Source organism: Apostichopus japonicus, chromosome 16 (genome assembly GCF_037975245.1).
Source record: "Apostichopus japonicus isolate 1M-3 chromosome 16, ASM3797524v1, whole genome shotgun sequence".
Classification (NCBI taxonomy): Eukaryota; Metazoa; Echinodermata; class Holothuroidea; order Aspidochirotida; family Stichopodidae; genus Apostichopus; species Apostichopus japonicus.
In genome coordinates this window covers 1,191,332-1,215,533 of record NC_092576.1, presented here as the reverse complement: position 1 = coordinate 1,215,533, position 24,202 = coordinate 1,191,332, and the positions used below count along the sequence as shown (strand labels likewise).

General features: G+C 37.5%; 1 protein-coding gene across 23 annotated transcripts in view; it reads right to left on the bottom strand.

The window, feature by feature from the left end:
• Positions 1-1,127: 1,127 nt before the first annotated feature.
• Positions 1,128-24,202, bottom strand: part of LOC139983324 (uncharacterized) — a 160,919-nt gene continuing 137,844 nt past the window's right edge. For 20 of the 23 annotated variants that reach the window (XM_071996793.1, XM_071996792.1, XM_071996797.1 and 17 more), the window contains 4 exons: positions 10,859-11,084; positions 9,875-9,912; positions 8,668-8,781; positions 1,128-4,209 (listed from right to left, as the gene is read on the bottom strand). In XM_071996793.1, the coding sequence (XP_071852894.1) occupies positions 3,871-4,209; positions 8,668-8,781; positions 9,875-9,912; positions 10,859-11,084 (717 nt within the window). In that variant the 3' untranslated portion in view covers positions 1,128-3,870. Of the gene's footprint in view, positions 4,210-8,667; positions 8,782-9,874; positions 9,913-10,858; positions 11,085-11,930; positions 12,101-13,203; positions 13,658-14,131; positions 14,271-18,273; positions 18,473-19,527; positions 19,748-23,021; positions 23,255-24,202 lie in introns of all 23 variants that reach the window. The other 3 variants (XM_071996811.1, XM_071996801.1, XR_011798607.1) reach the window with 3 other exon arrangements.

Sequence of the window (24,202 nt, the reverse complement as noted above, 5' to 3'; positions counted from 1 at the left end):
TGTATGCTGAGAGCCATTATAATTGCTGGTGCTTGAGAGTGCCTCGTCAGTGGAAGGAACACTTGTGCTTTAATTGTTGAATATGTTCCTTTTAATGACCTTTCCCAACATATTGTCGTATATAAGTTTAATATAGTGGCCTAGGAGTCAAAAATAAGGATTGCCAATAAGGAAAGTATAGGGTCTTAATTGATTCATTGGTCATCAGTTGAAGAATTTTTTTCTTCTCTTTTTCCAGTGATTATTGCAATTGTAGTGCTTGAGTCCAGTGATTGTCCCCTTTAGGCTGATCTATAGGATGAAGTGACCAGTTCTTTTCCCAGGAAATCATGTTGACGCTCACCCGCCCTCCTCTCTCATCAACCACATGGTTAGTATCTGGCATTGTAATTTTATAGGCAGGATGGAATCTTAGGGCCTCTGTTTGGTACAGGTTCAACGTTGGTCAAAATCCAACATTTGCAAATATTGAGCAGAGCCAGGGAATTAGTTTGCACAGAAGTTGATCCATGTAGGTAAATATTTAACAAACAGAAAACAAAAACAACAAACAGATGGCAAGCAAAAGTGGGAAAGACAAATGACCACTTTATTCAAATATACCTTACCAATTAAAAGTACGTTAGTCCATTATTAGGTACAAGTCATGTTCTTTCTTAAAGCCACTTTAAGTCACCTTACAAAAATATCATTCAAAATTTGGACTATGTTAAAATCGACTTGTCTTACATAACATTCTTGTATGGTTTATTGAATGGGCTAGGAGTTGTAAATATCACAGCAATTATTGCTGGCCAATAAGGTCGGTAGTGGCTACAATTGATTCAAGTCATACTAGCCCGTCTCTGCTATCTTAGAGTTGGTACCTTACCAATTATAAGTACTATTTTTTTGGGGGGGGGGGGGTAAATCCATTATCAGGGAGAAAGGCATGTTCTTTTAAAAGGCACTTAAATTATTTAATGGAATTGTCATAAAAATAAAAAACTATTATTAAATCAAAATTTCACACTACTTGATAATATTTTATTTCTTCAAAGTGGCTATAGTTAAGAATAAACGTCAGATCAAGATTCATATTTCAGATAAATTGTCATAAAAAATTAAAAAATATTATTAAATAAAAATTTCACAATACTTGATAATATTTTATTTCTTCAAAGTGGCTATAGTTAAGAATAAATGTCAGATAAAGATACATATTTCAGATAAATGTGCATTCAAATATTCTCAAATATTTGTTCTAGGTATACTGAGTGTGATATCCTTCGGTGTTAGGTAAGGGTACTAATAAAGAATGAACAAAGATGCAGAGATCAAACAAGAGACGTGTGTTATCATGCTCCACGTACTATATTCTAATCTTTAAACTGTCCGTTATTGTCCAATTCTGTCTATATAGTTAATAGCAGAAAGGTGGCGGTATACTACTTTATCTTTACTACATTACACTGAGGAGGAGGGTGGTAGACCAGAATGTCAGTCACCAAGAGAGCGATATACTGTGCATAATTGCTACCTGGTGAACTAGACATTGTAGAAGTGTGTGTGTGTATATATGTATGTATTTTAGTTCCTCCTGAAGGGAGTGTGTATTTGCTTTGAGGAGTTAAGCAATAATGCAGTGTTGGAAAACCTTGTTTAATTTCCCGCGAACGCACTTCAAAGTTCAAACAACTGCCGATTTCCCACCGGTGCTCGTGCAGTGAACACACCGAGCACACATAGCGTGCGAGCATAATGGCGTGGGGTCCAAGTATTATATATTTGCGTGTCTGGCGATAAAAAATCCCAGTTGCAGATGCAAAATACTGACAAATAATTTAAGTTACATTGTCACGAAACTGATAAAAAAAATGTAAAATGAAAAGTAAGAGTAGCTTAAATGTTATAAAATTAAAAGAGATTTCATATGTCTTACAATTTTTAAAAAGTTTAACTTACCACAATATATATAATATATATTAGTAAACAAACATCGTTCTGCAAAGCTCCGTTTCTATACTGCCCAACAATGAATATCGTGCACTATACGTATATTATAATTGCAGTGCTTAACCCTAGCCAAACAACTGTGGGCTCATCCCCTGTCTAACAACTGACTCCTCCTCATGAACGAAACTGTCTATCCCCCATGAAAACACGAGGCAAAGTCCATGCCAGCTACGGCAATATTGATGAAAGTTAACCTTGAAATCACATGTTTTAGACCACTTGGCATGACTAAGTAAATACTGAATTTTGTTTCCATGTTCCTGTATAAAACTTAAACTCCGCAAAATGCAATTAGTTGTGTTTTTGTAGTTTATGTGAGATCCGTAACCCCCGAGGTGGTTAGCCTATTTGCTATACACCTAACTATGGTAGGATATTATTTTTCGTAGTTTTGGAAAATTCTAGAAAATACTTTCTTTTCCCCCGCTTAACACCTTGTCTATTTGACATTTGTTGCATTTAGCATGCTATGCCAGTTTTGTGTGAATTTTCGAAAGTTTTTTAGCTCAATCTTTTGTAAAATTTGAAAGGTCTACCACCAGACTTTTGGTACACAATTGGTTATTTCTCTACTGATATGATTTTCAGAGTTTTTATTTCTATACGGTCAAGTGAATAAGTTGTGCATTGAGTATAACCATATCGGGAATGCAAGAAAACGATGCTGGATTTCCAGCAGACAAATGTTTTCTTTGCGGGATTACTGAGTCAGATGAATGGAATCCCGCACCTTAGAGAGAACACGGAACTGACGTTAAATTCATACAAAAGAGAATGTTTATGAACATACAATAACAATTAAAAGAAACGTGGAATGGCAATAAATTGTTCAAAATATTTCCCAGATAATAAGAGACAATATTACAGCCTCCTTCCCGCGCTGGGCCGTGGGTGTCCGTGTGACACGTTTACCCTGAAGTGTGCGAAAATAGCCATTGAAATTGCCCTTGCGAGTGGATTGGGGGCACATCATTCCCGTTGGTAATGTGACTAAAAATTCTCTTTGTTTCTTACAGATGTACCTTTTCCCCCATCCTTCGCCAGGTTTTTTTTCTCAATTTTTTTTACTTAAGCCAGGCTGGATTTCCAGCGAGCATTGCGGATTTCCCGCGAACCTGGTTCAGCAGGTTCGCAAGCTTTTCCAGCCCTGCAATAATGTCAATGAAAAGTCTTTAAACTTGTTGGCGAATTATCCAAATTACAATATCAGAGACGATCATTAATTATCAACTCAAAGAAACAATCATCTGAACAACCCTCTATGATTGTTAAATCTATTTTAGTGACAACTCAGAATCTTGCTTACTGACTGTTTGAGAAAACTAGTACCTAATGATATTAAAAGTACTTTTTGTCAGTATCATGGCCATCAGCTGTGCTTCTAAATTTGCTAAAAAGTAGAAAACAAATAATTCAAAACTTTCATGGGAATGTTGAAAACAAATGTATGCACACATCATGAATACATAACAGCTGCCTGTTGCTTGTAACAGTAAAAAAAAAACATTTGACATCTGTTTAAATTTTATAAAAATTTTAAATTAAAATAAATCTGATATAAAATGATAATCATATTAACATAATTATGATATAAACACCCTAACCTTATTTGCAAATTCAAAACCAGCTGCTTGTGTTTGGTCGGCAATTTCAGTAATATTTCATTATATCTCAACATCAGATATAAAATTTCAAAATTTATCATAATTTTACATTACTGTACATAATTATGATATAAAACTAAATTATCCATATTTATTTGATGCCTCCTAGATTGATGTCATAATTGTAACTTGCAAATACAGAGCAGAGGAGAATAAGGTTACAGAACCTATCAACCCAAAAGTTTCATATTTGATCTATTTTCTATCTTCATTACACTGTCTGGGTAATTGTGTTTATCTTTTTGTGTTTTTTGTTTGTTTGTTTATGGAGGGTCATGGGGTCAGATTTCCTTTTAGAAGACTTTCGGTTGATCCAAACCAGAAGCTGCTGACATAAGAAGGGCTTCTCTCCAAACTCAAAGATCACCTGCTCATCAAATAACCCAGTATCTCCCTTGGCCTGGAAATATACCTCAAAGCAACGATACCCCTCTGAATCTGTCTTCAAATCTTTAGCAAAGAGCTTCTTGGGACGTGGTTGATTCTCAGGTGAGGGAAAGAAAAACAGCTCTCTACTGTCATTATGACAGAAGTATATTTCGTGCAAAGTCTGAAAATAAAAGAGTTAAAATCCCTGTTATAGTGACTTGACATAATATAGGAACCAGTATTCGATTTAAGGGATATTCCTATTGCAGACAATGTAGCACTTCACTTAAAAAAAAAAAATCTTCCAACTGTTAGCTGAAAACCAACCAAAATACTGAGTCTGAAATTGATAAATGGTTGTTTGGGTGGCTGAAAAAATGCTACAAAAACTGTCACTCCAGGAAGTGGATCACAGCAGATCTGCAAAGGTTGACTTGTGTAAAAACTAATCGGACATTTGCCGAATATTAGAACAATGCACCTTGTACGTATAAACCCTCTCCAAGTTACATTTCTTCAGATATAGAGCCTCTAAGATTTTAACAATTTGCCATCTGATAACCTCCAAAAACGTATGACATTGGAAAAAAAAACAATAGCAACCTTCCAATCGTTATAGGGAACCCATAGCTCTCATATAATTGGAGTGGGGTGAACATGTGAATACTGTTCTGGCCAAAACTAATCAACGTATGTTCTTTCTACGGAAGCTCAATTTATTCAGACTAGACCCCTCTCTCATTTCTTTGTTCTACAATGCGGCCATCGAGACCATTATTACATTCTGCTTGGCTGCATGGGGTGGCAATACGACCGCTAGAGACATGGCTAAGATTAATACACTTGTTAGAAAAGCGAGGCGAGTTTGCCGGTCTGATGATCTCAGATCAGTAGATGAGCTGCTTGTCAGGGTAACTAAAAGAAATATTATGTCAATTACGTCGTCGGAACATCCTCTAGGAAATCAGGTTGATTATAGCAGTCGAACTGGCAGGCCAATTGTCATCAGATGCCGGACAGAAAGATACAGACGTTCGTTCTTGCCAAGGGCCATTCTTAGTCTTGCCAACGAGTTTTGTAGGAAATAAGGTTTTTTACTATATGCCAGTACATGAATTTTTATTGTCTTAAGAAATGTATATATTATAAATCTTATGTTTTGATGTATTTTTGACTGTTTTATGTATGTTATACTGAGATGGAGTGAACTCCAATTCCTTTTATGGTCAATAAAGATTCTTATATCTTATATATCTTATCTTATATATCACATCTGCTAACACTCCACTTATGGTTACAAGTTTTAACCTCTATTGACCTTTAACCTGCATAATAAACTTAACAAGAGCCCAAGGGCACTATGGTTCCTTGCTTTTTCGGAATATTTACAATGGAGCAGCACTTTCCTAAAATCATTATGTGGTCCGATGTAAACACACAATGTTATTGCCAAAATCATCACAAGTCAACCATTGGTTCTTCTGAGAACCTGTTGAGGACCAAGTGTCTGATATGAGCAAGTGTTGTCTCTTTTTTACAGAACTCACATAATCATCCTAACTGTACTTACTAAGAATTTTAATAAAACCAAACAAAACCTTGATTTCTAAAAACTTAACACACAAAGGTTGCAGAGGAGTCAACTTATGGACAATTTACATTGGAATATGGCCACACAAATTCAAATAATCAACTTGAAAGAAACTAATACAGGTCACTGGTGGTCATCCTGAGGTCAAAGTTCACCCAAATGCAGGACAACTATTGGATTACAACCTTGATGGACATTTGGTTTAAGTTACTGCAAAAATTAGTGTTGCTACGATAATCGTTTTCAATATCGGTATCGGCCGATATTTGCAATATCGGCAGCATATCGGTATTGGTAAAATTTTGCCTAATTGCCGATAACAGCAAACCGATATTGAACTTTTCTTTTTAACAGCAGTGCTACTTCTTTATACTTGCAATGATCTGTTAATCTGCCTAAGACGATCATTTCTTTAGCGTCAGTTAAACTCAGATTCATTTTCGATTAATATCCATGGAAAGCTGACCCTCCGTAACCTCTAAAAACATGTCTACGGCGCGCGAATATAACCAATGACCTTCGTGAACCTTGGCCTACACACAGCATTAGTGCAGCATATATACACTGAACTAACCATTCATTTTCTCAAAGGCTGTGAAAACCTTGAACATGATGTATAACTTCACAGTTCAGCAGTGTTGGAAAACCTTGTTCAATTTCCCACGAACACAAAATACTGACAACTTTTTTTATTTAAATTGTCACGAAACTGATAAATTTAAAAAGGCTCACATTAACTGCGTCCAGTTTATTTTGACTGTTAAAAAATATCGGTATCGTATCGGTATCGGACCGATATTGGGATGATAATATCGGATATCGGCCAAAACCGATATTGGTGATATCGGCGCAACACTAGCAAAAATACTAGTTTTTGACCCCTAATTGCCCTTTGTTAACCTTGGATCACATGACTATTATGTTTGGAAACGATCCATTACCCCATTCACAACTAGTCCACAAATGACCTCACGGTTATTGCTAATAATGTACAAAACCAACTTCTGGCCCCTCATAACTGAACCAGTGTCCCATTGAAGCAGGAGTTGGTTTTCACCATAAGCAGTAAATGACTAATTGCCACATTTTGCAGGCTGGGCGGGTCTAAATGGTACTGCTGTAAACTCACTTTATTTTTCACGTATCAAAACTACACTGAATTTCAAAGGAGTGGGATGGGTGCATCCCCATCCCCCCCCCCCCCAGCTTGACTGCTTTAGGGTGAGGCCATTTAACTTTATGGAAGGGCCAGAGGTGGATCAATAATTCAAAACAGTAGGGGTGGACCCTGGGCTATCAAAGCCAGCTCCCATAAAGTGGGATCTGGCGGTCCTCCCCTTGAAAAGGTTTGTATATAGAAAAGAGATGGTGCATTCTGAGACTAAATATTAGGTCTGTTATATTAGGTCTAAATATAAGGCTGCAGGGCACATTTTTAAGAAAATGTTAAGGGTTGTGTTTTGGAAAACCTTGCCTTCATATTTGGTTGTCCAAAGGATCTTTTGAATGTCCAAATGAAAGCACCCAAAAATAACAAGGCTTGTTTTAAAGAAAATTTAAAGGCTGTCCTTTGGACAGCCTTGACTACATATTTGGTTGTCCAAAGGATAGCTTTGGTCTTCCGAATGAAAGCACTTGGTTTTTTTTTTAAATGGAGCGCCGTACATAAGTATAATACTAAAAATTTTCGAATTAGCCTTGTAGGTGAGTACCGTATCCTTAGGCTACGCAGGCCTAGTCTATCGGCCTGAGGCTTAGGTCTTACTCTCAGTGATTAGTCTTATGGAGATTGACAAATCTTGGATAGAACTGTAGTGTAGAGTTATAGACATATAATGTGGTGTGCGACACTGTTCATGATTAATCATGAAGCCACAGGAATTCTCTGGTAGTGAAAAATTATTTCTGTAATCTTTTTCGATCATTTCCAGAGACGGTCGTCAGATCGCTCAAGAGGACCAAAATCAAGTCGGACAACCTAATACCCTGCTTCAGTCATCCGCGATACGACTCTCTTATTTGCTGGAAATGTTAAACACTTCAAAGACAAGTTGGAAATAAAATGTGCCCCCCAAAAATGATAGTAGCTTGTCAGTATCGCCCTCCATTCATATTAGAAACAACGTAAGAAATAAATCACGATGTCCGTAATGACGGGAAAATTCTACACTTTAGCTGCATGCACACCTCTTAGCATCAATAACTTGCAGTAAGCAGGTTTTGTTATTAGTAAAGACACAATATGCATATGCACTACTGGTTACGTACAGTATCGTATACTTCGTACACTACAGACACTGGCAGCCGCGACCACGCTTGCTTTCTACCTCATGGCCAAATGCACGTATGACAAGCTAGCTGGAGTACAACGTGTATGCAATACAATACTGTGCATGTGGGTATACTGCATGCTCATCTATTTTGCTGCAATGTACATGCTTTATACCCTGGGATTGCCCAGTCTCTGGAAATAAATACACATAAAATGTCTAGAACTCTACACTACAGTTCTGTCCCATATTTTCACAAAGTCGATCTCCATAGGCCTAAGACTAGTCACTAAGACGTAAGCGTCAGGCCGATAGACTAGGCCTGCATAGCAAATTGTTACGATACTGAATGTAAAGATATGGGGCCAAAGTGGAGTCATACCCCTCCCACATGCGCACCCGACTGGTTTATGCAACATTGATCACCTGACATGGTGATGCTTGGTATATGCAGGCAGCTCAGCATCACTCCAAAATGCATGGATATACATATAGATTGAATAGGGGTAGTTGTTATTGTGAGCACAATTGGATAAAAGTGCTAAATAGTGGTATTTTTGGTTTCCTCTTTGTAGAGATAGTGCAATTTGGTAGTATTTGATGTCCATGTACTCACTAAGGTGGATAAACATGATGAATTCACTGTTCGCATGAAAACAGGGCAAAGTGGTTCATAATTCATGCTAGTTTTGTTGTTTGTGCTTTTCTTTCAGTGAAATGATTTAAACATTAAATTTCAACAAGTGAGTAAGACTATTCCGAAGGTTATAATTCTCACCCTGTTTCCACTCTTCACACGAAAAGACCATGTTTGTTTAGAGTTCCTGTCTTTTGTCATGTCAATAGACGATTCACCACACAGGACTTCAACACCTGGCAATGAAAGCTGTATCTAAATGGGAGAGTGAAAAAACATATGTTATCATATATCTGCTAATCGATTCAGTTAAGAACACGGCACAAAATTATAACTTGCAAAGAGTATTTTAAGCTATATGGATACATTTAAGAATTAATATCTTTGTACATTATAGACCATACGTTTCTGTACTTGACATTTTACCCTCAGTGGCTCATTTACAGGGTTGAAGTGAAAGAGAAGTTAAGAACTGAAATAAGATACAATAAAAGAACAGCATACAGTTAACTTATGATAGGACCTGTTGTTAGCATCCTGGTGAAATTTATATCCCAATTCTATGTATTTCCAGATAACATTTTAATTTGACATGCTTTTGTACCTGGGTGTACATTTCAAGCAAACAGGTGTGATATCATAGATGCTAGTGATGGGAATCCACCAAAAACATTACTGAATGGTCCATGTCATTTGTACCCAGTCCGGAAATTAGTAAAAATCACTAAAATTGTTCTCCATGTTCAGTTACATTTTCATTCAAAGTAATGAAATAGAGGGGAAAAATTCCATGTGCATTTTCCCGTAATTGCATCATTTGCTGATATTCCCTTCTATCTTGTGATGAAGCATAAAATTTGGTGCAAATTGGTTACTATTCTGGCCGGAGAAATATTTGACCAACTACTTTGTTTACTTTCACATGTGCACACTGTACTGTACAGCCTGGGCAATCTCTCCGCATTGCGTACTTTCACGTTTTCAATGCAACAACATGTGATCTTTGTAGTACTCTTGGGCAGCTACAAAAGTGGAGCACTGACAGAATTAGTAACCGGGTACCAGGGATCAAATTTATGGACGTGCTTTATGTTGCTTTGTCTTTAAAAGTTTCATCCAATTTCTTGCAATTGCATGATGCTCTAGAACATGTCCTTCTTGTGACATCAGTTCTCTAATGCACCCATGCAAATAGTCAACTGATTGCATCATTTAGGGACTAAATTATCCATAGCTACGGTAGAGGGAATGATGCACTACCTGAGAATGGAAAGACTACTGTAATATGCTGTCCTGAAGTTACACTAACTGAACCACAGTTGCAAAGTAATTTTGAAAATATACTTACTTCCTCGCTCAATTGTTGAATGAGCAAAGTCTTCACTTCTGCAATTGACAAAAAATAACATATAACAATTAATAACATTTAAACTGACAACTGACCCATAACTTCAAGGTGAACAGGAGAGAACCCTTGAAATGAGCATCAACTCTGGACACCTTTAGGATTAAGCAATAAGAGCTGTCAGGAATTACATTTTAAATGGATGTTAATAGATAGACAGACAAATGAGCAGGCATGTATGTAGGTGGGTGTGTCCAGTGATGGATGAATGGATATTACATACGCTTCCATTGAACTAATACATCTTCATGGTTAAACCATTTCGCTACTCCTGATTAGAAAGTTAACAAACACATAGAAATGATGTTTCCTGCAAATTCTTTCCATTTTGAAATTTTTGTCTAATGTCTTTCCTGATTTGATTTTGATGAGTTTTACTAGCAGTTTTTGCAAGCCAGATTACCCTTCCTTTATTTCTTGATGTTGATATTTTTATTATTATTTTATTGCAAAATATCAGCTGAAACAGTAATTGACAATAACGCCATCTCCAAAATTAATTGGAAATTGATAATGGAATGGAACTGTTACCATCACTCTCTCCTTATATTTTGTGATCGGCAATGCTAACCCTATCACCCTATTTTATACCAAATCACATTTCGAGGTGCTGAACAGAGTGTAATATCACCGTAAACTTATAGCATTATTGGATATATTTTCGAGGTTCCACATGTCCAGTAAATGTACAAACATTTGTTGCTTTTGTTGTTTGTTTCTGTTTTTTATCTAAACAAAAAAACAACTCAGAATGCAACTGTTAGGCTGAATATTAAAGAGCTGTCTAGTCTGTTATAATAATATAATAAATCCTACTGTACTGTCGCTTAGTGTATCAACTATGTATCACGATATATATGCTTTGCGAACTGTGCACTTCTAATGTTTATCATGGAAATGCATAGTTTACTTCTTAAAATATTTCACCTTTCATTTTGTGGAGACAATCTTCTATCCGGGGTCGCTTCTTAACATCCTTATCCAACATGCTGGTAAGTAAAGACTTGCACTCCTTTGGAAATTTGTCCAAATGAAGAAGCTGGAACTTTCCAGCTGTTATGTTTTGCTGCAGCTGGAATGCATTCAAAGAGCCTGTTGCATCAAATGGATGAAAACCATTGGACAAAATGTAGTACACTAGGTATCCAGCAACCTGTGGACATAAATGATGTAAAATCTGTCTTGTTTGTCAGTCATTATCAATGTTTCTTTTTCATTTGTTGTGGGCAAATTGCATTTGGATAATGTCTAGTGATGCACATTAAATAGAAAGAATCTTAGTAGTTGCATAAACTGTGAAAACATACAAATTAATTGAAGTAACTATGTAATATTCGTAAAATGTTGTTTTTAGCCCTCCAGATCCATTGATTTTTTAGTTCATTTATGTAAACTTTATTTTATCCAGTAAACGCAACATCAGTGGTTACGATGACTAAACATTACCTGTTACCTGAACTTGTGCAAACCAAAATGAAGAGGATTATATATTGACCTCAAAAGGAGCAAAAGTGTCAAAGTGGATAGCCACCAAGTTGTAGCTTACATAACAAGCCTATCAGCCTCTCCCACGTGCACATGTGGTCGCTAAGCTCTATAATGTAACTGGCTTCTAGGCCAGTAATGCAGTGTCAGCACTAAAAAATCCCCTGCAGCAAGACTGGGTAAATATTAAACAAATAAAGATTAACTGCTAGACCAGCAGCGCCTATTGTTTGATATTTACTGAGTGTGTGAAAACTGCATAGCATAAAATATAGCTCTACACAGCCTGGCTGCAGCAGCCACTTCAACATCCTACTTGGTGTTAGTAGTTACTAATAAATTACAAATTCCCTACAACTCTGGTACCCAACCTAATTTCAAAATGTTTGTAAAATAGTTTCTCTCATTTTCAATGATTGGACAAAATACTTAACAGCTTTCATTAATATTGAAAGAGCCATACTATCTAGTGTATCAACATGGAAACGAACTTCAATTGACGATTTTAGTTTACCTGAATATCTGATGCCTTTAATAAGGGTATATCTTTTTGTTCTGAAGCTGCACTAAAACATTCAGATGCTAACCATCCCTGACTTCCCATAGCAGCTGTAACATTTTTTGATGTCCCAGTCCACTTCCTGCTTATCCCAAAATCTGTCAACAGTGCATCTCCTTTCTTGTCTGTGCAATAAAAAGGAAGGAGTTTAAACAATGGCATAGTTACTATTAGTATGTCCTACTAAGTAATAGTTTGAAGTTGGCAAGATCAAAGAAGTTTTAACTGGCTAGAATTGGCTTGATCCCAACAGACCCAATATCTACTTTTTTACGAGTTATGACAACACTTAATAAAGCCTGTCTCTTGGACAACTTTGTTACAATGATCAGTAATTGTAATCTTTGCCAATAACAACCTTTAAACTGATGACGATAGCTATATAGATAGACACTATTATTAAATGGCATGAGCTCCATATAAATGTACCAATTGAGATTAAGACAATAAGACTTTATTTATTTTGTTTACTTACAGGGTAGAGGTTATCATACTCTGATGACCTCAAATGAACATTGTCCTACCATTAAATTGATAGGGTTTATTTTCAGAATAAAGAGCATCCAAATACTACATGTGAGATACATTCAAATTTTCCCTTTTGAGAAATCATGTTTAAAAAGTATTCAGACTTCATCATCTGATGAACTTGAACAATTGTTGACCTAAAAACAACAGGATTCTTCTCAATATGAAGCCTTTACATACTAACTATAAGATGTACATAAAATTCCATTTCTACGACACCATGTTTGAAAGCTTTAGCTTTTTAGACTTTGACCTCAGATGACCTTCCATATCCACCATAATTACTAGGACAAACCGCACCATGGGGCAGGCATTCACACACAAAGATAGAAATCCCTTGTTCGAGATATCATATTTACAAGGTTTTTACCTATACCAGTCTGCCTATTTCAAGTGACCTCTGACCTTCACTGAAAACATAGGCTTCTTGAACTCAATGTGGGACATCAACATGCCAAGTTTGAGATCCCACCGGATTCCCCGTTTAGAGCTATTGTGTTGACAGGCAATGTAACACACATGCCATTGTGACGACAATTGAACCAGAATCACAATACAAAATAACAGTGCTCCTGTACATGCCCCCCTGCTGCCCCCACCCCTTTTTTCCACAAACATATCTTCCCTTACCAAAACTTTAGACCTACAAGAAATTTAAACTACAACAATGAAAACCAACTTTTAGTGCAATATTACTTACTTATTAAGACATTCCTTGGCTTCAAGTCACGATGTACGATGTCCAAAGAGTGTAGACTCATCAAGCCACTTAGAATGTCCAGACAGAGCTTAATCTGTTGGAGCTGGGAAAGGGATGAGCCGGCCTCGATGAAATATTCCAAGTCACACTCACATAGTGGAGTGACCACATAATAAAAGAAAGTATCTTTTCCAATGCAGATCATCTTGACAACATTATTCATATATTTATCCTGCATCATGGTATATAGTTCTTTCTGCCTCTGAATTTTCTCGATCCTCTTCACTGCTACATACTCATCCTCGTATTTTCCAACAAATATGAAACCTTCACCTCCTTCGGCGATAGTCTGATCTTTGTCTGATAAATACGAGATTTTGTCAACATAAATAATGTCTCCGTCATTCTTCTGTTTCTCTTCATCATACTTTTCGACTAGTGTCTTCAACTTTGACTGTAAGAAACAAAACAAGAAACTTTATTTCCACAGTTTCTTCAACGTGCTGGCATCACTGGTCATCTAGCATGTCTGTCAACGTCCTTACTTGTGGGATGAGCAATATCCACCTTTTAGCCTGAGATTTTGTCTGTGTAATATATTGAAAAATGACCACCATTTGTGTTCCTCTGGTTGAATTTTGGATATCTAAAGTGAGATTGAAAATACTCCTATCGAGATAACACATTTCACTTTAACGACCATAAATCGTTACCATGCAATAAAGAACAGCATTATTTGAACCTTCATTGTTCTTTATGTGCAAGAAAATTCCAGATAGCAAAATTTGAGAATGCACATGTTAAGAACAAGGTAACTGTCAGTCACTACAGACCATCTACTTATTTGGTATTTATTTATCAAACTTGTTCTCAAATACAGTGTTACACTGTTTCATCATACGAATAAGATGTAGAAGCAAGATCTGACCGTCTGGTCTGCCATATCTTCTGAATGAAGTTGTTGATAGTTGTATACAGCCTCCAAACGATATTCATGTCGTTTGTTCCATTCATCAAGCTCCTTTTGGGAGTGGGCGTGTGAACATCCAGGGCACTCTCCACTTTGCCTGAGCATTGGGAATTAAAAAAATGAATGCCATATGTGATTATTGAAGCCATCACTTGCAAAACAACTTTCAGAAATCAGGCCAACTTCCCTGTGTTTACTTTCCAAATAAGGCAACTTCAAATAAATTTTAAGAGCTAACCAGAAAACAGCACAATTTATATCATTCTGGAGCTTTTCTGGATGCCACTTGAAATCCTACCAACATCTTTTTTGAGCAGTTTTCAACTAAGTACCCTTTTTCTATAAATGTTGTTTTGGATAAACTTTTTGTCCAAAGTTGTTTACTCATTTTGTGTCCTTATGTTTTATCTCCATATATGTTACATGTTAGGATACATCACGTTACAAATGCTATTTCCTATACTTATTTATGGGCTTGTTATCCTCTGTTCAAACTAGCAGTGTAAAGCTACATCGATTTATCTTTTGTGTATCTTTAATGTTTTGAACATTCTTGATAGCCTTATAGAAGAATTCCTGTACCAATTGCCACCAGTTTCTTAGCACAGAAAGTGCCCTCAGTGCCACACCTGTTCAGAGAAGGCAATGTATAAGATCTGCATCAACTGGACCCGAGACAACAGAAAAGGCCAAGACCAACGCAACAGCAAAACTTAACCCAACCACCAGCTAGGAAGAAGCAGCTTTAAGAGCCAGGAAGGGGCTGACCCAGGAGGTTGAGCTGGAGAAGAGTGGAGAGCACGGTGGCTTTTGTCCGGAGTAAACAGATATCATGGTCACAGATCCAGCAATATAATCCGCATGCGAAGGTCGTGCAAAGCATGGAGCCGTTGCCACTCGGCTACCATTGTAGGGGATTCCCAAAGGCGTTGGGAGACCAAAAGTCCGGTTATAAGGGCAGGCAGGTCTACGGCAAGCAACATTATAACGAGGGCAAGGACCAACCAAGAACTTCCGGGAGAGGCAGAGGTTCAAACTGTAGCTGCAACTACAGAGGCTCCTACAGAGGTTACTGCCAACAACAGTGCCCCTAGGGATGCCCATCCCACTGGGATTCCCTGCCAGTAGGGGGAGGGAGCAACTCATTACATGTGCCCGCAATTGGGACCTTTTAGATCCAAGTTAGTAGTACTGGAGGTCATCAACATCAGGTACTCCATAGAGTTCACCTCCAAACCTCTTTTGTCCGGCAATTGGGGAGCCATCCCAATTCCTTCAGAACCGAACCAAGGGCAGACACTGGAGATGGAGATCTCTTGCCAAAAGAATCCATCAGAAGGGTCCAATCATACAGGGACTACATTCCGCTACCATCATCATGATTCCGAAGAAGAGAACATACCTTTGGAGGCCCATCCTAAACATAAAACCCATGATCAAACAGTTTGTAAAACCAAAGTTGTTCCAGATAGAAACACTTTCCTCAATCGTTTCTGGCCTCCACCACATCGGAGTGGATTACCAGTTTCACAGCACTAAGGGTCTTCACTATGGTAACCAGATCCATATAAGTGTTTCTATGAAGGAAGGGCACATTACTATTCACCTACAAAGACTACTGATTGATCATCTCAAGATCGGAAGGGGGACTCAGAGAGAGACACAGATTTCAGTTTCCCTCCTAAAGGTCCTAGGTTGGATAATTTATGAAAACATGTCATCTCTGACACCAACCCAACATTTCAAGTACCTAGGAGCAGTATTAGACCTACAAAGGGGTTGGGTCCTCCTAACAGAAGAAAGGGTAGACTCTCTCAGACTTCAAATTCTAAAGTCCGCCCTTTAGTCAGACTGCCTTTCATTTTTCGCCACTGGCAACTTCTGTACCTTTCAATGTTATTAGTCTGGAACATTAGCCTGTGTGTTACGTAATCAATTCGCCAAGCCTAGTGTAAATATATATATACATGCTTCTTCCTCTCCTTCATCTGCTGTGTTCATTTTACTCTTTATAAGTAGTAGTTAAACTTTGAAAACATTACCTTCTTTGTTCTACCTGTTGCTCTGTCTGTAGTAAACAACTTCACAACTTAATTCCTGCCCTTTTCTTAGAGACAGAGTGTCCATTAGTAGTATGCAAATGTAGTATTGGGTGATTAACCCTGATTGGTTCTACTGGTACCAAGGGTGTAGTTGGGTCAATGAGAGGAGTTAAGTTGGTCACATGTTTATATGCTGCGGTTTAGGAGCTTTCTTCCAGGAAGAAAGAGTCAGATTAGAAAGAGATGCAGATTTCTAGTGAGCCAGTCAACAGGGCATTAATAGAATATGGGCACTCTTGAGTTTGTCCACTGTGTAGATATATAGAATTGCTGTTAACTAAGCTGTCAACCTTGTCTGATGAAAACGTATCTTAACTTTTCTGGAGGAATTATTTGTAAATTGTATAAACATCTTGTTTTCTGTGCCTATTCACACTAATGGAATTGATGGAGCGGAGAGCTGTCATTTAGTCGCTGTTTTGATAATATTTTACCTGGACTTTCTACTCTCCTTGGGAAGGACACCATTTGAACTAATTGTTATTTACTGAAAGTTCATCTATCGCTATCGCCCACCGTCCCTTTTTGTACTAGCTGTTATCTGCCTGACATTCATTGACCCTGTTTATCATTTATGGTGCCTACCAGTCATCGGGTGTCTACCGTTTAATTTAATAACTTTGGGACAAAAAAAAAACGTTCTATAGGACTTATTCACATGGTCAAGAAGTTTCTAGCCAGCAACAACAAAGCAAACAGCCGACAGGAATACAGTGCTACTGGAAGATACAGACCCGCCTGCCAGATAAGCCTATATATTTCTTATTTTATTAATGTGCACAATATACTAGTCTTGAGGCCACTTGACACTCCCTACTTAATGTAACTTTTATCCCACAATTAAGTGTAAATTGATACCTGTTTTTAAGTATAATTGTATAACAGTGCGTTCATTTGAAGTGTACGTTGCCAAGTTTCTCATGTTGCATATTTACTTAAATGTTGAGGGCCGAGTTAATATAGTTACATACTTACTCTAAAAGCAAGTCTTATTCTTTATTTAGCCTGTTGTATTCAAAATATAGTGGTTAGCTGTCCCCACACTTTGTAACCACTATTGGGAATCCCAACAAGCCTGCTGGTCAGCTAGCTGCTGACAAGAACCCTATATCTCGCATCTCGTACAATAGCAAAGTGAACGAGCATGCAAAGTCACTTCCTCAGCTCTAGTTTCCTACAAATTAAATGTGTGTTATAAAGAACCACATACAGTACCTGTTTTGGAATTTGTTAACCACGCACCTTCCTCATGTAAGCCCACCCACCTTCCCCACTCCGAAACATCTCTTCGGAAAGTGAGAAGCCATAGTTATCTCTTAATGTGGGTGCCAGTCTCAAGACAGGAGTGCATGAAGAGGAACCTACTTGAATTAGACAGATGATTTTCAAACACAATAATGTGATCTGTAAAAACATTCATTCAATAATTTTGTTTTTATTCTTACTAAATTCTCAGGTTCTAAGTGGTTGTTGACAAGGTTTTCAGACTTTGACCTCTCTTTGCCTACACAGAAATCCAACATATATATATATATATATATACGAGCTAGGGGATGCACCCATACACACATACCTTTTATGATATATATTCTATGTCTGTATACCTACAGAAATAGTTGTACCATAAAATAATTATGGTATTAAATCCAAAAAGGGGGCTGTTAATGTAAATAAAGGACTACACAACAAATAACTAACTTGCGACCAGGGCCAGAAGAGCGGGGAGCGGTGTTTTGTGAAAAAATTACAAGAATCCTTGAATGCAGAATGCACACAGGGTTCATTTTGTTGGTGTCAAAGTCCCATGTCACACTGAACTTTGAAGTTTTGCTCCCCCCCCCCTTCCTGTATTGAATCCTCTTCCACCAGGTAACTAATAAATATCAGCAAATGCCAATAGTGTGTCCCTCTAGGGCTCCAAACATCCTGCCTTGAGAATCAAGCACATGCTGCATACACTAATGTCCATACCACAGACATAGAGAAAAGAACACTCACTTTGGACAAAGCTCGAACTTTCCATCGGTGATGCCCAATGGTGGTTCTCCATAGGCCCATTTTTCATCATCCTTTTTGATGTTGATGTTACCTTTGTGCTTTTCAGTCTCTGTGTGGTACTGATGCTGCCAGGACTCTTTAAAAATTATTTTGCAATAGGCACATAAGAATGGAATGACTTGGGTATCCGTCTCTGTAGCTGAAGTCAAACAGGACAAAAGAATTAATTGCACAAATTGAGACAAAACTATGGTGACAAGTATGATCAAACTTGAAGTTTGTTGACAATGTCGCACTCTGTTGAAAAAAAATGACAATTCATTAATAGGCAGTTTACACCTTGAGAAACAATATGGACACAAACATACTTTCCGACATATCAAAAACTACCTGATCATTAATCAGTTTGTTCATTTTAGAAGAAATGTAATTCTACGTTCTGAACATAACGCAAAGGGTACAGCCTGCTTCTTTTCTCTACAAGTCAACTTCATATAGTCAATCATGTATGCCAAACTCAGGATTGCAGTGACGAACATGTGGCAAAGCAATAGAGCCAACCGTTGCATAAGCAGCCATATTCCAGTGGCGTTGTTATAAATTAGACCTGAAGAAAAAGGGGGCGGGCGAAGTGGGAATGTGATGATCGACAGGTACCTCAAAATGCTACAGTCAGCTGTGCTAGCATTTTGAGCCCAATTATTATATTAACCGTATGTCAAATTCAAAGATGACATCAGCTCTTCATGCAATACAGATCTGGATAACCCAAGTACTATAGCATCTATTAACTTTTCTATATTACAATTTTGTTTAATTCTTATATTTTTCAAGTGCAACCTTGACTGATGTAAGTGACTTTAAGTGACATTTTATGACATGTACTAATATATTCTTCCAACAGTCTCCCTTTTCCCAGCTGGATCAACAGAGATTCCCACTATGATCACTAACACATCTTCACATACCTAACACCTCTTCAACTTGTGATGTTGTAAGTTAAATGATGGAAAAATCTGTTCATGAATTCAACGGTATACCATAATTAGGTTCACCAACTTACCGTAATACGAATATGATTGGAATTAATTATCTGACCATAACTTGGTGTATTACTGGCTGAAATAGCACTCACCAGTAGATTGATTGTCTTCTTGACTGATCAACTCTTTAATTCTCACAATTAATTATCTGATCATGAAATGCTGTCAGTTAATTATAACTTTGTGTATTACTGGATGAAATAGCACTTACCAGTAGATTGATTGTCTTCTTGACTGATCAACCCTTTAATTCTCTCAATTAATTTCTTCATATCATTTTCCATGTCCTTCGCTGTCAGTTTCATGTACAGGTGGTGAGCAAGTTTAAGTTGTAATGGAGATTCACCACCGTCTTTGAGCTCGTATGGAAATTTTACACTTTCAATGTGAACAGGAAGAACTGTCTTCTTTTTATCAAATGCAAGCAGAAGCTACAAAAAAGGATAACACACCAGAAAGCGATTTTCCTGCAATAAACTTTTTTTTCAAAATGAGTAGTCATGAATACTAGCAAACACTAGAGAAAACCAGAGTGGTGACCCTCCAGTGGTTGTCATATATTATAAGGAATACAAACCTGAGTATTCCATTAAAGGAATATCCGAATGGCAAAATATATCACACTTATCTTAAAGAAAACTATTTCCCACCATTAGTTGACAACTGCACCTCAATAGTTTGTCTCCAAGTCAAGATATGGTTGATTGATTGAAAGTAATCTACTTTGAATAACTTCACCTTCTGTTACTCCACAAAGTGAACCACATCAGGAGTCTGTGATGTCATCAGGGCACATGTTGTTCACAAGCTTCATATGATCATCTTTTTGTCAAGTTATCCTTGAGATGTCATACATTTGAAATACTTCCGAACTTTGATTAGCTGTCAATGTTTCATTCAGTTAGAATTCATCAAAATGCAACTTTTGTTGTAGAATGATTTTCTGGGAAATACAGGATGTAGATATTTTATATGGCTGATCCGGCAAATTCAGTTCATGGTTGCAACAGCAATGCAAATTCCAATTAGCATCCCAACCCAGGTCATTTCTATGGACAATTTAACCAAATTTTTCCAGCATGAATAATAGAAAGTTCATAACAGCAATGATATGTCTTGCATATATAACCTTTGCCAAATTACATTTTATTAGATAGAGCTCTTGAGATTTTCAACTGAGATGACCTTCACCCCCACCAAAAACAAAAGGAATCTTGTACTCATTAAGAAGCCACTTGGCAAACATCAACTTTCCATTTCGCTAGATATCTGTTTAAAAGATGTTCATATCCCAATCTCTGTTGACCTCAAATGCAAGGTTTTTGCCTTGCAAAGAGAAAACCACATCAAGATAACATCTTAAATGATTATATAGAAAGCTGATTTTATCTTCAAATCCCTTCACTGCAACTTCCTGGCTTGTATTGAACAAAACCTGTACCTGATCCATGTTTACATGGTATGCAAGGTACTGTGGCTTCTGACTGGGGGCCCCAGCAAAGAAATGGCTATATAGGGATTGCTACAAACTGATTGTTGGATATCAAGTTTGGTACAGAACTGGGTTTATAACCCAGAGGTCACTGGTTTGATCCCTTTCTAGCCATAAATTATTTGCTCTTTTCCATCTTAAAAGGTTGTTAAAATTTAAACTGAATGCTTTAACCGGGAAAGTGATATCATCATAGTAATGTTATTTTCAAGGAACATAACTAAGCCATCATGGCCCTTTGATTAGCCTTTAACTGATATGAACAGCTATGCAAACATTCCAGTTGTAATTTCAAATTGTACAATTAATAGATCATTCAAGGGAAGTTTTTCCTGGTGGTATCTACATCTTCTCAAGAAAAGTAGGGTCTGAAATTTACTGTTTAACATGGGAGCAGCTGCCTCTTCAAACAACTGTATGTAGCGTTAGAAGAAAATAATTGAGATGATTTTTGTGGCGGTGTGCAATACTTAAATTTCATATTACTGAGTATCTGTCAATAGAACTTTCCATTAATTTCCCTTTCCAACAAATGAAATTGCAATTCAATTCATCCCGAACTTGTGAAATTAGTTTCACTCAATGTTAACTATGCAGCAAAATAAAGTCTTGTTTTAGCACAGTACTAACCTACACTGATCTGGAAAGATGGTTATATGACACCATTGATGAAATGAATGATGCCTATAACAGGAACGATCCTAAAACTTTGTTTAAGGCTACAAAAAAATTATTGTAAAAGCCTAGATCACTAGTGGCGTCTGTAAAAGACAAAGATTGATTCGTTCCTGAGTCTGCTGTGGATGAGACAAACAGGTGGCACGAATATGCGGTAACTCTGTTTAATTCTGAGCTGCTACGACCGCCGCGAACATATGTAACAACACCATGTAGTCCGTCTTGTCTCAAAGATATCATACAGCTGATGCCATCAACAAGTTGAAGAGCAACAAAGCAACTGGTGTCGACCGAGTGACAGCTGAGGCCCTGAAAGTGGCTTCAAAGGATCGCAACACACTGTTAGCTGTTCACAATGCTGTTTGTAAGATTTGGAAATCTGGTAAGTGGCCACCAACGATGACGGAGAGTGCTTAAATTGCGTTGCACAAGAAGAACGATAGAGGTGACTGCGGTCACAACTACCGGACGCTAGCCTTGATCAGTCACGGGAGCAAGATTGTCCTGAAATTGCTCCAAAGCAAATGTGACAGCCGATAGAGAAGACCTACTCAGTTTCGTTTCGTGAAAGGAAAGGATACATATGATGCTATCTACACTCTGAAGGGTATATCTGAGGCTTATCTCACAGTGAAACAGGACCTACATGCAGTCTTTGTTGATTATAAAAAAGCTTTTGACAGTGTCAACCACCATTTACTAATTCAAAAGCTAACTGTACTCGGTGTCCCATCAGATGTTATAATGCTTGTGGAAGACCTATATTACAATGCCAATGGTCGCCTGCATTGGAAGTCGCTGCTAACTGAAAGTTTTGAGATTCAGCACTTTCGACAATCATACCATTTCTTTTTGTGAAAACTCAACCCTCCGTGTGCAATCGTTCAAGTACCTTGGCGTCACAATCAGTCACGATCTCTGCGACTGAAAAGAAATCAGTATGCGCATCGGCATGGGGAAGGTTGCTATTCGTAATTGCTCGTACATACATAGTAAATGTGTTAGCAGCGAAACGAAAGTGAGACTGGCTAAAGCCCTAATTCTATCTAGGGTTTTATATGGTGCATCTACACTGACTTTGAAGTCAGGTGGTTTTAAGAAGTATGACAGTCTGGGAAGTTCAATCTGGCGTGCGATGCTTAAAATCAGGTGGCAAGACCATGTTTGAAACGATAGGCTGCATGAGATGATGGCGGTCGGTGGTGTTTCTCATTCAACGACATCATTTTGTAGGAAAACCATGTGGCTTGGACATGCGGCAAGACAGGGTGGCTTTGCACGTGCTGCGATTGGTGGTCTTCCTGCCGGTACTCGTCAGGGCCCTGGCAGACCTCGTCTTCGATGGGTCGACAATGTTATATCATGATCAGTACTGTCATCTGCCGAACTCATCGATGTTAAAATCAAACCAATGACAATTGTACATCACCAATTCACCATTATAAATTGCATAGAAGAGGGCTTAAAATGAACTACCCGCCTTAGTCACTACAACAATAAGTAAATAAATTAGAAATATCAAAATCACTCAATACCTCTTGTGTACATTCCACAGAATTGATGAAATCTGGGCTAATCATGCCAACAACCACTTCAGCTTGACCCATGGCAATAGCAATTTCTTCATCAATAATTTGCGCTCCCTTAATTCCAGTGGTACAAATCCAGCATGAATTAGGCCATAGAGCCTCATCCAAAGTCGCTACAATTTTCTGAACTTTAGTTAGATTCTTAAAACTAAAGCTGATGAATACTGGTTTTGTATCATCTGTAGGCAAATGAAGAAAAAAGATATTATCTACAAGCTCCATGTGAAAAATACTTGTTGCAGGGCCATTGCTCTAACATCTTTGTAAACGCCTTTCTTTTGCAAAGCGCTCAGTACAGTTTGCCTGTGTCAACTGAAAAGTATTACAAAGTTGATTCAAAATTAGATGAAAGAACAGTCTACAAAAACTAGAAACATAAAAAGACTGATTTATTCATTAAAACACTTTGTATGAAAATAATGAATGACATGATCTCAAGATTTCCATTTCAGAATCACTTCAATTCACTGAGGATTCACAAAATTTATCCAATTTCATCAAAGGTATTTTTGTAACCATATTGGTTTTTTATGAAAACAAAAAATAGACTTCACCTGTAACCAGTAATAAGTCAAAGGGTGTGCATAGTTTGATCATAGCAATTAAAAATGAAATGAACCCACAGAGCTCATCTCATGATACGATATGAAACGCCAGCAATTTTGTTGACTTATTGAGTGTGTGCATGTCCTCATTTGCATTACACAAACATTTAAAGCTACACACACATCAGTACATGCATTGATTTGATCATCTATCAACACATTCATTGATCTCAGATGCGCTGCTACCTCCCTTAAAAATATTTCTAATTTTTCCTTGTCATTTCATCATTTGATTTAAGACATTTAATAATCTCAGATGCCAGGCTACCTATATGGCATTAGCACTATTGGTTTGCAAAAGTTATTGAGCTAAATGTGTGAAATCCAAGAAAAACTGTGGGTAGCAAGTTTTGTGATCAATTTGCTCTGGAATATTGCTACCTTTCCCTGTTTTTTGCAGTGGATAACTAACCATTAGTACTCGTTTTTTATAGTTCTCCTTCCAGAGGAGGAGAAGGTTTAAGTAGAGGAAACTTGTTCCACTATAGAAGAAGTGAAATATGGGAAAGATCAAGACACGTT